At 42.9% G+C, this 16,096-nt stretch overlaps 1 protein-coding gene across 7 annotated transcripts in view; it reads right to left on the bottom strand.

Annotated features, from left to right (window-relative positions):
• Positions 1 to 16,096, bottom strand: part of LOC143034460 (protein-lysine N-methyltransferase SMYD4-like) — a 185,140-nt gene that overhangs the window by 33,146 nt on the left and 135,898 nt on the right. For 4 of the 7 annotated variants that reach the window (XM_076200540.1, XM_076200538.1, XM_076200539.1 and 1 more), the window contains one exon: positions 14,829 to 14,975. The exons of 2 other annotated variants lie outside the window; for them this stretch is intronic. In XM_076200540.1, coding sequence (XP_076056655.1) covers positions 14,829 to 14,975 — 147 coding nt within the window. Of the gene's footprint in view, positions 1 to 14,730; positions 14,976 to 16,096 lie in introns of those variants that run through there. One more of the 7 variants, XM_076200541.1, reaches the window with a different exon arrangement.

The raw sequence follows: 16,096 nt of genomic DNA, 5'->3' as shown, positions 1-16,096 counted from the left end.
GAAGGAGGAGAATGGTGTTGCCATAGAAACAGCCATTTTATAAGTCTGAAAGAGCTCTGTACGGAAAAGGACCTCGAGACGTCGTTATTGTTGTTACCATTTTTCTCTTGTTGTTGTTTTTTTCTTAACATGTTCAGGCGACCACATAGGGCCTTTGATGGTGTTGCAGAAATATACAAAATAAACAAAATAAAAAATAAATAAGAATGCTTCTGTACATATAACGACAATCTTGTTACAACCCAAGATATTGTTACTACAAGACTCGAATTCTTACTTAAACCTAACTTGGATCCTCGTTAAATGACGTCACTCCTTGTGAGGCTCAGGTGACGTCACCAGGTGTGGAGCAACGTTGCTGTAAAGCGAGTCCTTCGTCAACAAACCTCTTCCCTAAGTTCCTCCCAAATGACCTGACCTTGCTCAAGCGATGTTAAAAGTTCGCGATAACGTATCTTGATGACCTCCCCCCTTATCTGTTCATAACGTCATTCCGTTAACGTTGTCCCTGAAAATGGCGAATCACAAAAAGCTTTTGTTTGCGTTTCTTGGTCGCTGTTCGATCCTCCCAACGGTGCCACATCAACGGGCGAAGCGCTGTTGCCACATAACCCACCCAATGACAGGAAATATAGACGTGAAAAGCATGGAAAATGAGAAAATAGAGCAAAGAGAAAATAGAAAGGAGAAAAGAGAAAGAAAACGATACAGGAATGATGAATCAAATCCACGAGTATAGGATTAGGAAATCTACTGTCCGGTTGTGACTGCGAATTCTGTACAGACCCCACCCCCCCACCGGTCAAGTGGTCACTCAGTGTCATCGCGGCGGCATTTTAAAGGGAATAATACCGACGTGATTGCTGAGCTGGCCGGACGACGGCTCCGAGCAGTTTCCGCTTGTTATTGCATTGGTACATTCACCCACAGCGCGCACAAACTACTGTACTCAACCCAGCCTTTGATACTTCAGATTTATGCAAATATATCTTCCCTCGTCTTTCTATTAATGTGTTTCTCTTTGCAAATGATCATTTTAGTGACTAGGGAACAATTATATGTAGGATGGTTTTAGTATATTATTATAATATAGTTTACATTTAGGTTTCCTCAACAGCAGTTCATAATTGCATGGTCAACACAATGTTTCTATTACGTTCTGATGACTACATATCTCAGACTTAACCATTTGTGTGAATGTGTGTGTATACCTAGTTTGATATTAACGACTTTAAATCACCTCCAATTAACTTTGAACAATTTCAACGAGATTGTCTTTTAACGTAAATAACTTACATAACAAAAACTAAAACATAATTGATGCTGTTTAATCGTAACATTACTCGCCGAACAAAACATGAAACTTTTAATTCACTTTTTTTTTAGTAAAACTTTCTAATTAATAGACTCCCCGATCTTTTGATGTCACTTCTTAGGTCAAATTAGACTGTTCTTGGCAGCATTTCACATTTTCTAGAAGTTCCTGTTAGTTCACGTTATCGCGTGTTATTCATAGTTATTAATGCATTTATTCTAATTCGTACCGTAATAACAGGGGGAACATCCTGTTGTTTATAATAAAATTTCATAAATTTATTACTATTTCTTTTTGATTATCTACACTTTAGCTTCGCAATCTAATTTCTTAACTCTTCCTCACTCGATTTATTTACTTGTAATCAGTCATCAAGAGGAAAAAAGAACAATACTTCTTAAAAACGATATTTTTTTCCTTTTCCATTATCCCCATAAACAGTATGTTACCACCTATCTTCCTTTCCCTTCCTGATCTTTCCCTTCCCCTTCCTTTTCCTTCCTCTCCCTCTTCCCTTCCCCTCCTCATCCTCTCGTCCTCCTGTCGCTGCAGCCAGCAGCAGGGTGTGGTCCGTCTCAATTTCAGAAACCCTTTTTTCCTTTCCCAAGCGTAGTTTGTGCCTGAAATTCTGCCACTCGAAATACGTAATATAAATATTGTTGAACCATTCGAGTAAAAAGAAATATATAATTTCATTTTTTGCTTCCCTCTGCAGTGATGCATTATGACGTACATTCGCCTCTGACGTTAATGTTTTATTTTGTTTCTATTCTGTCTTTTTTTTTCGTTACCAATCTCTCTCTCTCTCCCATCCGGTGATATGGAAACACACACACACACACACACAAAATCACGTGTTGGACTCGTGATCGACAGCTATTTCCCTCCCGGAAGAGAGCTCAGAGCTCATATATGACCGATCTATGGGTAATACTGTGACCTTGCACGCACACACCCAACTCCCCGCCCACGAAAGTTGGAGTAACAACTCGCACAGCAGCGATGCTAAAATTATTTCATCCCTGGGCGGGATTCGAACCCGGACCGGTGTGTGTGTGTGTGTGTGTGTGTGTGTGTGTGTGTGTGTGTGTGTGTGTGTGTGTGTGTGTGTGTGTGTGCACTATACTGGCGAAGAACCGAAAGTTACCCATCATATTTATCGGATTTATAAAAATACACCTTTTCTTGTGGTTGTATCAATACAATCTTGTTTAAATAAATAATTTCAAATGTAAGGGAACTCCTTTGTACACAAATATCCAAAACACTGAACAAGGAAAGGTAAATTTGCATAGTTCTAGGTAAAGTTCAATCTTTCTCGATGCACGTGTGTATATACGCACAATATCCCTCAGTTGTTGTTTTTTTTTACCTTCTTCCCCTTTTCTCTCTCTTTCAATCACCCGTTTCCTCTTCATTTCTTCTCTCTTCTCCTCTTATTCTGAACTCTTACCCTATACTCACGTTTTATTCATTTCCTCATCCTTCTCTCATCATTCCTCTCCTCTCCCTTCCCTTTAGAAATTCCTCATTTACCCACAAAAGTTCGTAACTGCAACAATGTCCTTGAGAGAATATTTTATTCAAACAAACAAAATAAACAAATCGACGTTTATGAACATATGTACCAACACCCCTTCCCCATTTCACAGATGCACGCACGCACACAGGGACGGGACCCTACGAACTTAAGAGATTATACGGTATATTGCAATTAGGTATATGAACAATAACGCACATACACACAAGACGACACAACTTAATGTAAAATTCGTCTCGGCAAAACTCACAATTTCACACAAATATTACAACTGTTGAGAAAAGCTCCCCTCAACAGCACAATGGTATGTTTCAATTCGATTATGTAAAATAAATAAATGAATAAAACGAATAAATAAATAAAGAATCCAATATTTGGAATACAATATTAGGAAAAAGCTTCCAGATTTCGGAACTTTTGATTGCGAATATTTGAGTTCCGAATTCATGTCTCACCCGATAGAAAGAAATGTCTGTATACAAGTTCTTTTTATTATATTCTCATGTATCTTCCTATCTGATGATCCGTTTTTCTTCTGTTTGTCTTCTGTTTGATTCTAGTTACCTGTGGGGGGTTCCGCCATCTGTTTCTAGGCCTATCCTGAACTAAATTTTATTTGTTCATAATTTTTTTTTCTATCAAGACTAAGTGTTGTAGAGATTTTCCTCTCAAATATCTTCGTTCAGATGAAGTGAACTGAATACAGTAGCCTCAACGACACTCAGGTTCTATTTTGGGGTCATCTTTTTTCATAATTCGTCGGTCATATTATTTCATAACCGATCGCTCATCACATCACATCATTCGGGATAACATTTTTCACAATCCATCGGTCACGTTTCATAATTCATCGTTCATCATCGCCCATGTATCCACGGAAACCCTGCACCTATTTTGGTAGACATTTTTCATAATGGATCGGTCTTTATCGCTTATGTCTCATACCTCCACTGACACCCTGACCTTATTTTGGTAAATTTATTTTCCATAACTCATCGCTCAACATCTCTCATGTTTCTGAACACCTGCACACAAGACTAAGCACCCACAAGTGACTCCAGAACACCTGCACACGCACGGCCTACTGACGTAAATGCCACCGATCTCGGCTGGGCAATATATATACATACACATGTGCACGTGCACACACATTTATAAATAATTATATACATAAACACATTTACTTATTCATTTAACTCATTTGGTTGACTACATCCAACCTAGAAAAAAATTTCTAGCGGCATCTTGAATAATTGTGAAAAGTCGCCTGATAACGAGTTGTCGTTTCACATCTGTTTGAGCAACCTAGCAACAACGACACACACCCACACCTACACTTATTTCACGGTGTTTTACACCTTTTCGCATCGTCCATTTCCTCCCCACGATTTACGACGTGGTTGCAAATGCATAAAACAGGGGACGTCTTTCATTAGCAGGTAAAAGGTTCATCAAATACGGTAATCCAATTTAAATTTCACAAAATGATTTCCTCGTCTTGCAAGCAAATGCGTTCGAGGTCTGTTGGAGGCGACATGACGTCACACGCTTACCGCTTCATTACGGGAACTTTATTATTATCATCATTATTCTGTCCGGCAGAGGACAGGTGAATTTATTCATTCATAAAAATAAAATATGACTAGACGATATATGCTTCAACATGAAATATGAAAATATGCGATGAAAGAAAATACGAGTAGGATGTATAACAGAGTGGGAAATTATCAATCCTTTATTGTGTGTGCGTGTGTGTGAGACTGAGTGAGGGGGAGAAGGGGGAGAAGGGGAGAGGGGGCGAGGGGGGTGGGGACAGTTGGCTTCCAAAGCCATCATCCTTCATCGCGGAGAAGCACTATATGCAGAGACCCGTGGAAAAACGATGACAAGCACTTGGGAATTCCTCGCACCACCTACCACCTACCACCACCACCACTTCCTCCACCACCTCAGGGTAGATTTGGAAAAAAAAAATAACGCGTGGGTATATCGCACAGAAAAAAAATATTATATATATATATATATATATATATATATATATATATATATATATAATTTGGATGATGGCTCATTTGGTTGGGTTTGGTTATGTTAGGTTTAGGTTGGGTTGGGTTAGGTTAGGTTGGGTTTAGGTTACGTTAGGTTAAGTTAGGTTAAGTCAGGTTAAGTCGGATGAGTTTAAGTGGGATTAGCTTCAATAATAAATCATAAGAAAATATTAGGAATAACCAAGATGATATTCCTAAGAAAATTATCCCTTTTCTCAATATCATGCTGAAACCTAAAATCTTACGATTGCTTTAGTGCTACCAGTAACTAAAAATATTCATCTTTGTCGAATGATTTATTTCTGTATATAAGTAGCCTACATTTGGTGTATCTGCAAAGTTTTGGGTCATATTCTGGCATCTGAAACGAATTCTGGCTGTAACTTTCGGTTTTCGGTTACGAATAGAGAAAACACAGCTGCTACCACGTAGGAAGAAATAAAAAAAAATGCTTCTTTATGATCCTTTTTTCGTCTGCTCGTAAATTTGAAACACAGGCTTCACTCCATTCTGTACAGCTCAAGCTTGACGCTGGCTCCAAGCTCAGGCTACACCGTTACATGGAAGAATTTAGTTTTATTCGTAAAATTGTGAAAAAAAAACGTTATTTTATTACACTTCAGTTAAAGGATTCTTTAGATAACGGTTTGGTTCAGTTTTGAATTATACAAGACTTTTTCTTGTATAATTTCTTGTAATACTAAAACTGCTCATCAGAAAATGCAGAGGAACATATTTCCTCCACTCTATTCCCCTCAAACTAGGCGCTAACAAGGAGAAATGTGGTAACATACACACGCTCAGACGTGAAAAATGGCGAAGATTCAAAACCCTGTCTGAACGACTTGACGTCATAACGTCGAGAGTTGCACAAGTCTTCACAGAAGTCGACGTCACTTTGCAGAGTTGGCATCGTCGTCGGAGAAAAATAATCACCTTTCACGCATTAAGCTTGATTAAACTTGTGCGACAAACAGAATTATGAATTAAGAGAGCAGCAAAATGGATTGAGTCTGTCGACTAGGATGACGACGAGACAAAAAATAAAACGAGATAAAACAAGGTGAGATGACGAGGGAGGGAGGAAGGAGGAGAGAAGAGCCAGTGTACAAAGAAAATTATTAACTTAAATGTAACAAAGTTTGGCATACAGCCCCAAGGTCTCCGAGAATAAGATTTGAATTCATTATGGACACGAGACAAGGCCATGAGCCGAGTACAAAGAAAGATCAACAATAATCTTCTCAAATGTCTAGTTTCAGAAAATGAATTCATACTTTCATGGGGAATCGAACGCACAGCGTTAAAAAAAGATATTGCCAAATCCTGGGCTCTATTAAACTAAACTTACAAGTTACTGTTTAATATTGTTCTATAAATCTACTTTACGGTAAGAATAATGACTGTATTCAATATATAAAAAAAAAATAAACGACATTTCCCATTGATCGGTCAGAAATTTTAGCAGAATTGTAGAAAGCAACTAAGACGAACAATGAGAATAAACAGCGCCCATAGAGTATATCACAGCAGCTAAATATACAAGAATAATAATAATGTACAACATCGTTTTATTTCTCTACATCAAATGTATTTATGTTTATTGCTGCCACTGTTATTGTTGTTGTTGTTGTTGAATAAATTAATATATATTCTGAGCAAACACCAGACACTAATTTCTTACTTCTATGCGCGGAAGTAGAGACGGGATTCCACGGGTATAACTCCAACACAGTTTTTTATAACTAATTAAAACACAGCCACATTAATATTTCCTTTCCATTGTTATAATACAGGCATCGTGGATCGAAATGTTTAACTTTTCCGAAGGTTTTTCGGACATAAAATAATTGTGAACACGACAGCAGAGGAAGAATACAGCACCAACGACAGTGGCCATGAAAACACTCGGCAAAGGTAGTATAGTAAAAGATAATAGAAAAAATAAATGAACGCGCGCGCGCACACATACACAAGCACGCACACACACACGCGCACGCACACGCACACACACGACTGGAAATCTGAGTGACGTAGAACAGTAAGAGCAGTTATCAGAAGAGGACTCCACTGCTATCATATTACACAGGTACGCAGGTAGGGAGGGAAGGAGGGAGGGAGGGAGGGAGGGGGGAAGGGAGAGGGTACAAATCGGTGGGGCGTAGGGGTGGGTGGGGGTTGGGGCGGGGAGAAAGGGCTTCAGGAACAAGGGGGAGGGGGACAGCCGGAGGGGGACAAGGAAAGGAAGGTAGGGGAGAGGAGGGGAATGTTGAGGAAGGGGAGGGAAAGGGAAAAGGAGGAGGAGGGGGAGGGAAAGGGAAAAGGAGAAGGTGGAGGAGAGGAAAGGAGAGAAAAGCGGGGAAGGGCAGGGAAGAAGCGGATGATGGGGAGGGAAGAAAGGGGAAGGGAGAAGGGGAAGGTAAGGGAGGGGAAGGGGATGGAAAGGGAAAGGAGAGGAAAGTGTGGAAGAGGAGGGAAGAAGGGGAGGATGGAAAAGGAGGGAAGGGGAAGGTAGGGGGAGGGGAAGGGGAGAGGGGGAAGCTAGGGGAGGAGGGAGGGGTATTAAGGTGAGGGAAAGGGGAAAGGAGAGAAAGGTGGGGGAAAGGGGAAAGGAGAGAAAGGTGGGGGAAAGGGGAAAGGAGAGAAAGGTGGGGGAAAGGGGAAAGGAGAGAAAGGTGGGGGAAAGGGGAAAGGTAGGGGAGGGAGAGGAAATTGGGATGAGCGGAAATGGCAGGAGAACGCCTGAGCAGGTGCAAGCGGAGGAGGGATCGCGTTGGGGGGGATTTCTTAAGAACAAACACGCACACACACAGAACACACTTGTACCAGGGACAGAAGTGAACTGAATAAAAACCACTTGTCCCTCAATAAAATAAATAAATAACAAATATATACACAAATTGAATGTCCCACTATAAGAGAAAAAGTACCTTGAAGTTTTGCGATCACTATCTGTGATCCTCTTCAGCGTGATCGCACTATGCGTATCTTCGAACAACTTTCTTTTCTCCGATAGTGGGGTATTCAGTTTATCTTACCAATATGTTAGAACAATCAACTCGCTTGTATATTATATATATAAATAAAATAAAAACAAATAATACACAAGATAAAATAAGATATGAATATAATAGAAAATAAAACATACAAATAAAAAATACAATAAATAAATACATTATCAAAATTAACAAAATAAAATCTATACCTGTCATATCTGTGTCCAACTTGTTACACGTATTGTAGTACTTACAAATAATTTATTTATTCGTTTATTTGTCTACTATTTACATAATTCTCAATGAAAAACTAGGTGTGATTGACTGAAGGAGGGGATACAGAGGAATGAGGCAGACAGGAAGCGAGAAGAAAAGGAAGATGAAATGAGGAGGAAAAGGAGAAAAAGAAGGAGTAAAGAAAACGGAACGGAGGAGAGATAAAGAGAAAACGGGATGAGGGTTGGAAAATATCTGAAGAGAAAATAGAAGACGAGGAAAATAAACACGAGATAAAGATAGAAGAGGAGGAGGAAGAGGAGGAGGAAGAGGAGGAGGAGGAGGAAGAGGAGGAGGAGAAGGAAGTGATTGAGGAGGAGGGAGGTAAAAAATAACGACGAAGATAAAATGAGAGGAGGAGATAAATGATGGGGAGTGTATTCGCCATTATGGAGGACAAGGTGAAGTGGAGGAGGAGGAGGAGGTAATAGAAAGATAAATATAGGCAAAGGTCTTCCCACATGGGATTAGATCCGCTTATTTGGTTTCTGATCCTTTAAACTCGGTTCCCTTAAGGGATCGAATAGTGTTTGGAGATTCGTGTAGCATTGAAAATAAATATAAATAGATAAAATAATTATTAAATCAACAAGGAAATAAACACATGAATATATGAATAAGAAGAGTGATAAATCTAGACTTCCCTTAGAACATTTCAACAATGTGTCTAACATTCCTCTAGTTTTAACTTCTTAGATCGTCTTTCAACCTCATATATATATACTGTATATATATATATATATATATATATATATATATATATATATATATATATATATATATATATATATATGACGCAGAGGTAATCCGACATTTTGACATTTGAAAATCGGTTGTACTCAAACGAAGTCGCAACAGTTGACGATAATCTGCCCAGTGTGACGCGGCCTTCAGGGCTCTTGTGAGCTTATATCAAGGTCAACAGCGAGGATGAATGCAATAAATGAAGGAATAAATAAAATGGATAAAACAGCAATAAGTATATGTACACAATAAACAATAAAAAATAAATAAAATCCGTAGCTGCGTAGAGACTATTTTATTCATCCGAGGACGAAATATTGGAGACATCGTTGGGGTCCCGCCCGCTTGTGGCCCCCAGTTCTGAACATGAATAAAATCTATCGGATCTAGTCAGAACAAAACCTGAAAGTATGAGCAGCCGATTCGAGAGCGTCCACTTATTCACCTCTTACTTATCTCTCTTCATGACTACGACACGCGCGCGCGCACACACACACAGACATATGAATAGAGAGAGATGGGGGCGGGGGAAGACTGGGAGAGAGAAAAAGGGAAGGGGAGAGACAGGGGGAGAGAGATAAAAGGGGAGAGGGAGGGAGGGAGGGAGGAAGAGAAAGGGGAGGGAGGGAGAGAGAGAAAAGGGAGGGAGGGAAGGAGAAAGTGAGGGAGACGGAGAGAGAAAGAGAGGGAGAGGGAGGGAGAAAGACAAAGGAGAGAAGGAGGGAGGGAGGGAGAGAGAGAAAAGGGAGGGAGGGAAGGAGAAAGTGAGGGAGACAGAGAGAGAAAGAGAGGGATAATGAGGGAGAAACAGAGGGAGAGGGAGGGAGAAACAGAGGGAGCGGGAGGGAGAGGGAGGGAGAAAGAAAAAGGGGAGTGAGTGAGAAAGAGGGGGAGGGAGCGAGAAAGAGAGTGAGAGGGAGGAAGAAAGAGAAAGGGAGGGAGAAAGAGAGAGAAAGGGAGGGAGAAAGAGAAAACGGGCGAGAGGGAGAGAGAGAAAAGAGCAACGGGAGGGAAGGAGAAAGAGAGGGAGAGAGAAGGAGAGGGAGGGGGGGGGTGAGAATTCGCTGGTTACAATACACCGCCTCGGCGCCAATTGTCGGCACCGCCCGCCCTAACAACTGCACAGTTATTAACGTGACAAAGCCACGACACGAACACATACAAAGACCACCAATTTGCGTGCGTGCGTGCGTGCGTGCGTGTGTGTGTGGTTTGCTACAGTCTTAGACCATGTGTTGGTTTTGTGATCAACAGCTATTATCCTTCTGGACGAGAGATCCGTGTGTGTGTGTGTGTGTGTGTGTGTAATATAGATAAGAGTATTTTGTGTGTGCGAAAGAGATTGATTGATAGAGGGGATGAAGACCCGATAAGTGAGGGGGGTGCGAGAGAGAGAGAGAGAGAGAGAGAGAGAGAGAGAGAGAGAGAGAGAGAGAGAGAGAGAGAGAGAGAGAGAGAGAGAGAGAGAGAGAGAGAGAGAGAGAGAGAGAGAGAGAGAGAGAGAGAGAGAGAGAAAGAGAGAGAGGGTATATTCCCGTTCCTCTTATCTTTCTCAGTGGGTCAGTGTGTACAACTGGCGTCACCCGACACTGACACACGCCACAGCTCTGCACATCGCTCTTGTTATGTTTCCTCACCCATTACCTCATACACAACAATTTAACAAATCTTATTTTCTAAGAACAATAGTTTATCTACAATGTAACTATTTGAGAGAGAGAGAGAGAGAGAGAGAGAGAGAGAGAGAGAGAGAGACGAATCCCATCACTAAAACTTTTTATTTTAATGTATAAACATGCCTTATACTTACACATTTTATCTTATTTTACTTTATCTATTTACAGATTTATTTTATTCTATTATTTACTTATCTATGGTTTGAGGTGAAATGCCTGAGAAGTATGGTACGGGTTACTAGGCTGGATAGGTTGAGAAACGAGTAGGTGAAGAGGAGAGTGGGAGTGGATAGGGGGTTGGAAGATGGGGTTGATGAAAGAGTATTGGGATGGTTTGGACACATGGAAAGAATTAGAGATGAAGAATTAGTTAAGAGGTGTGGAAGACAGAGGTGGAAGGAGTGAACATGAGGGGGCGACCAAGAATGAGATGGATGGATGGGGTAAAAGGGGCATTTGGAAAGAGGGGAACGTCTGTTGAGGAAGGAAGGGATGTGTGGAGAATAGTTGTGTATGCATGATGTTGTGATGTATAGGAGTGGGTGGGGATTGGGGGGTGAGGGAGTACGTGTGAATGATATTTTGACGCAGCCTGAAGGGATTTCTCCCCGTCTTCTCTTTTTCTGCAAGATGGGACGAAGAGGGTGCGGGGATCGGCGATTAAGTGAACTGGCCTTGCTGTGGATATGGTGTGTCACATTGCTTCTGACCCAGGGCAGTGAGAGAGATGCAGGGATGACCAGTCATCCAGGAGGAGCCAAGAAAAGAGGGAGAGAAGGGAGGTGAATGAAGGAGTATATGGGGATGGAATGGGTGGGAATGGATTTATGCCTTTGACTTTGGCTGCCTCCTTTGTAAGGGTGAGAAAAGCTGTTGGTATATGTATTTACTTATCTATTTAATTTCTCTTTTCAGTTTTTTTATTTCTCTTTATTTTTCACATATTTTTTGAGGGGGGGGGCGAATATACTAAATCAAGTCTGATGAAATCCCTGAGAATAGAGGGTCGAGATAAAACAAGGAAGCTCCCCAAAGAGGACCTTTTCGACCTCTCCACCTTCAGGAGATCGTGGGCGATTCTCTCGGGGTTTGGGAAAGGGCAGTATCAGCCTCTCTGGCAGTGACGTTTTTGTTGTTGTTATTGTTGTCGTTCCCTGGACTGTCTGACCGAGCTGTCCCGCCTCCCTGAGGAACGCCATGGCTGGAACTGGGTCTTCCCACAAATCCCCTATGGTCTGTATATTGCGTTGTTGGCCTACATGATTGTGTACAACGCAGTCTTCCATAATGTGTTGTATAGTATGGGTAGTGAAGTGTTACATCCTGGGCAGTTATATGCGATGCAGTCATCCAGCCTCTTCTGGTAGCTTAGAAGGGCTGGATGGTGTGGCCGCATCGCAGCCTGGCCAGGTGGCCTTTCGGGGGTGAGAGGATTCCGAGGGATGGACATCAGGGGGTCTGGCATGCAGCAATGTATTGTCTTTCAGTTTGTTGATGGAGCAGTGAGTGGTATGATTATGGATATGCTTCTGGAGGCTGGTGTCTGGTGGTTGTGGAGAAAGAGCAGAGAGTATATATGTGTGATATAGGCATTTGGGTGTTGTGCTGACGTTTCTTAGTGTGTGTGGGTGATTTGCTACGTAGTGTGGTGGGTGTACTGTGTGCTGTGTTTGTGGAGGCTGCGGCAAGTGCTTGTGTGGCTCTCATGTCAAAGTGATCCTCAACTTTGAGGACAATAGTTCCATGGTGTAAATGGTTTGTAGGTGTAATATTTGTGCAGCCTGTAATTGTCTTTAGGGCTTTGTATGGACTGTAGGGTGCTATGGTGCATCTTAGATTAAGGACCCATGCGGTGCTCGCACAATTCATCACTGAGCATATGCTTTGTTTGTATACTGTTGTAACAGTTTCTTTGTTTTGTCCAAATGTTGTTCCTGCAATTGATTTAAGCGCATTAAGTCTAGGTGTCTTTATGTTTGTGATTGTGTTGTTTGAATGACATCAATGTATCGTAGGTTACGCCAAGATTCTTGGTGTAACAGCGTCTTGGTCGTGGGACCAGCAACCCCTTTCCCAACCCCCAAACCCCCCAACCCACCCTGGAACCCCAACCCCATGAAACGGGAGCCAAACGGCCACAGCACACCCGCTGCCACCGGCTCTTACGCAGGTGGTACCAATCCCTGGGAGCAGCTTCGGTTACCCGGGCCAATACCACAACCCTTTTTACCATAAAGGCAGTGACGTTGCACCGGTTGGTGAGGAACAGGAAGAGGAGGAAGAGGAGGAGGAAGGAAGAACAAGAGGCAGAGGAGGAGGAAGAGGAGAAGGAAGGGGAGGAGTCAGAGGAGTAGGAAGGAAGAACAAGAGGCAGAGGAGGAAAAGGAAGGGGAGGAGGAAGAGGAGAAGGAAGGGGAGGAGGAAGAGGAGTAGGAAGGAAGAACAAGAGGAAGAGGAGGTGGAAGAGGAGAAAGAGGTAACAACAGAAGAAATGGGAGAAGAACGAAGAAACAGGACGAAGGAGAAACTGAAAGAGGAGAGAGTAGTGGTGGTGATTGTAGCAATAGCGGTGTTGGTAGTGGTGGTGACGGCAGCAGTTGTAAACCAGCTCCGGCAGATACACCCCCCCCCCTCACCTCCCTCGCCGCCGTGGAAGAGCTGTGCCTCGCTGCACTGCCTCTGACCCGAGCAGTATGGCGGGAGAGAGGGACGACCCTTCATCTCGAAGTCACCGAGATGCGAGGGGTCGTTGGAGAGGTCTTATCCACTGACGACGTGGATGTCTGCTGTGGTTTGGCCACCCTCTTGTGATGGGGAAAGGACCTTTGGTGTGTACATGTGTGTGTGTGTGTGTGTGTGTGTGTGTGTGTGTGTGTGTGTGTGTGTGTGTGTGTGTGTGTGAAATAGATCAAAAGCCCTTTTCCCCTTATAAGGGGGTAGCCCATACAAAGAATGGACCTGTGATATCGAAAAACAGTTTGGCAGTAGGTGAAGGGGGGAGGGAGAGGGAGAGGGAGAGGAAGAGGAAGAGGGAGAGGGAGAGAGACAGAGAGGCCAATTCAATCTCCGCATGCGAGGCTGTGGAGAGGACGGGGACGAGTGGTCCCGTGGAGGACGGGTGGAGGGGGAGAGAGGGAGTTGGTTGGAGGAGGTCTGGAGGAGTTTGTTGAAAATTGTATTTTGGGGTTTGGGGTATTTTGGAATTGCGAGTCTTTTTTTTTTTTTTTTTTTAGTTTTTTTTTTTTTTTATTTTTTTTTTTTTTTTTGTTTTTTTTTTTTAGTTTTTTTTTTAGTTTTTTTTTAGTTCGAGGTCTTCTGGAGTAGGAGTACCTTAGCAACCAGAGATCTTTTGGAGTTGGAGGTCCTGAAAATGTGAAATCACCCTCAGCAGCACATGTATATAAAATGATCAAAATACCAACCGGAATTTGTGGCCTTTGACACAAAGGCGTCCTGAGTACAAACTCTTATCCACAGAATAATTATTTAAATATTCGTTGGGGAAAAACACGAAGGGAAAACACACAACAAACTACGAAAACACGAAAAAAGGAAGAAAAAAAAAAGTAAATTTATTTTTAAAGGGTTGAGACAATCAAATGTGAGTAACCGAGGATAATTAGACAAAAGCTGTTTAGCAGTTGCTTCCCCTGTGCTCGCCCAGCATCTGCAGACAGCAGCAGTGAGGGCGAGCAGGTAGCAGCAAGATCTGCAACACCCGAAAAGAAAGAAAGAAAAAAGCAATCTTGCAAACTACGCCAGTTTGCATAGTATCCGTCTGCGCGTTCACAAGGGTCGGAGTGGTCGGGAAGGGGGATAAAACCAAGAGTTATATCAACAACAAAAACCAGGGAAAGAATTAACAAGAAAAAAAAAAAAAAAAAAAGTAAACCCAAAACCTCCTCCCGGTCTTCTTCCTCCCATCAGCGACCATTCTGTGTGGTCTCAAGTCTCTAAGGGACCACTTTGCCTCTGCAGGAGGAAGAGGAAGGAGGAGGAGGAGGAGGAAGAGGAGGAGCTCACACTCAAGGGAACAAGAACATCTCGCAAAGGAGCAACCAGATCGGCGCCGCCGCGTCCACAGCCTGTCCAACTTCGACGTCACCTCCGACAGGCAGTTCTCCCACGCCTTTACCTTGACGAAAAGGTCCCTCGGGTCGACGTCGAGCCTTTAGGCTCTTCCTCACGACCTTCGGGGACCTCCTCCTCCATGGTCTCTTCGCTCGCCCTTACCTCTTCAGATTGGACACCATTTTGTGGTTTAGCCCGAGCTCAGTGTCCGCGCGGGGAGATTGAGAAGAAAGGGAGGAGTGACTGCAGGAGGAGGAGGAGGAGTTTGTCGACTCCAGAAGCTCCCTATTGGAGGGGGGTCTCGTTGCTCTATAGGGGCAATTATCATAAAACAATGTCAGATCATTAAACCCGAGATTTTTAAAGTTTTATTTAGGGGGATATGGGGTGGGGGGAAGGGATGTAGGGGGGTTTGAAGGAGGGATTGTAAGGAATTTTGGGGGAGGCTGAATATTTGGGGGTATAATATATACATTATTTCTTAAAATAATTAAGAATTTCAAACAGAATCGATAGGGGCGGGAGATGGGGGGAGATTCTTCAGGATTTTTTTTTTTGGGGGGGAATTGGGGGGAGAATGAGTGAATAATGAAGAAGCATCAAATACAGAAACGGGGGAGGGGCGGGGGGAGGAGGAGGGAGGGACAACATGTGAAGTACAGTTGGGGGGAGGGAAGGGTTTAACAATTACCCGACTTTTAGGGGCGTGGGGGAGAAGTGAAAGGGGAAGTGGGGGAGGGGGGGAGATCCAAGTGTGAGTCTACGGCAGTAGCTACGTCGACGGGGGAAGGGGGAGGGGGGAGGGGGGTCAGCGAAGGATCGACTAAGATACTCTTGCAGCGTTAAGGAGCAGTAGCGTCCTCGAGGTTGAGAATGAGGTTGACACGAGAGTTACAGGTGCCCCGGAACGCGATCCAGGTGTTTTGGCGCCGGATGCCAAGGTCACGTGACACCCGTGAGGTCAGTGCCAAGGTCACGACACCCGTGAGGTCAGTGCCAAGGTCACGTGACACCCGTGAGGTCAGTGCCAAGCTCACACAAAGCTTCACGCAAAACGAACGGATATGAAACGCCAAAAGGAAAGATCACACCGGAGATGAATTTGATTATAAAAAGGTTTGTATGTTGTTGATCAAGGTGCATACTAGTGCATACATTCGTGTGCGCATACACAAATGCATACATTAAAAACGTACACACACGCATACACACGCGCAAAACGAAGACGTTCAACATAAATGTACGAGGAATGAACGAAATATTACATGCAGATACGTTTAAGAATGATTATTTGGTGACGAAAAAAGTAATAAAAATCTACTCATAAAAAAAAAACTTTGGGTCAAAGTATATAGCGAAGGTGTTATCTTTTATTACAGCGAATTGGAATGACCAGATAGACCGCGTGAAATAACGAAGACTTCACTGAA

The sequence above is a fragment of the Oratosquilla oratoria genome, chromosome 17 (assembly GCF_046742065.1).
Source record: "Oratosquilla oratoria isolate Oo_2021 chromosome 17, ASM4674206v1, whole genome shotgun sequence".
Taxonomy (NCBI): Eukaryota; Metazoa; Arthropoda; class Malacostraca; order Stomatopoda; family Squillidae; genus Oratosquilla; species Oratosquilla oratoria.
The sequence above is the reverse complement of the archived record's forward strand: the minus strand, read 5'-3'. Positions and strand labels throughout refer to the sequence as shown.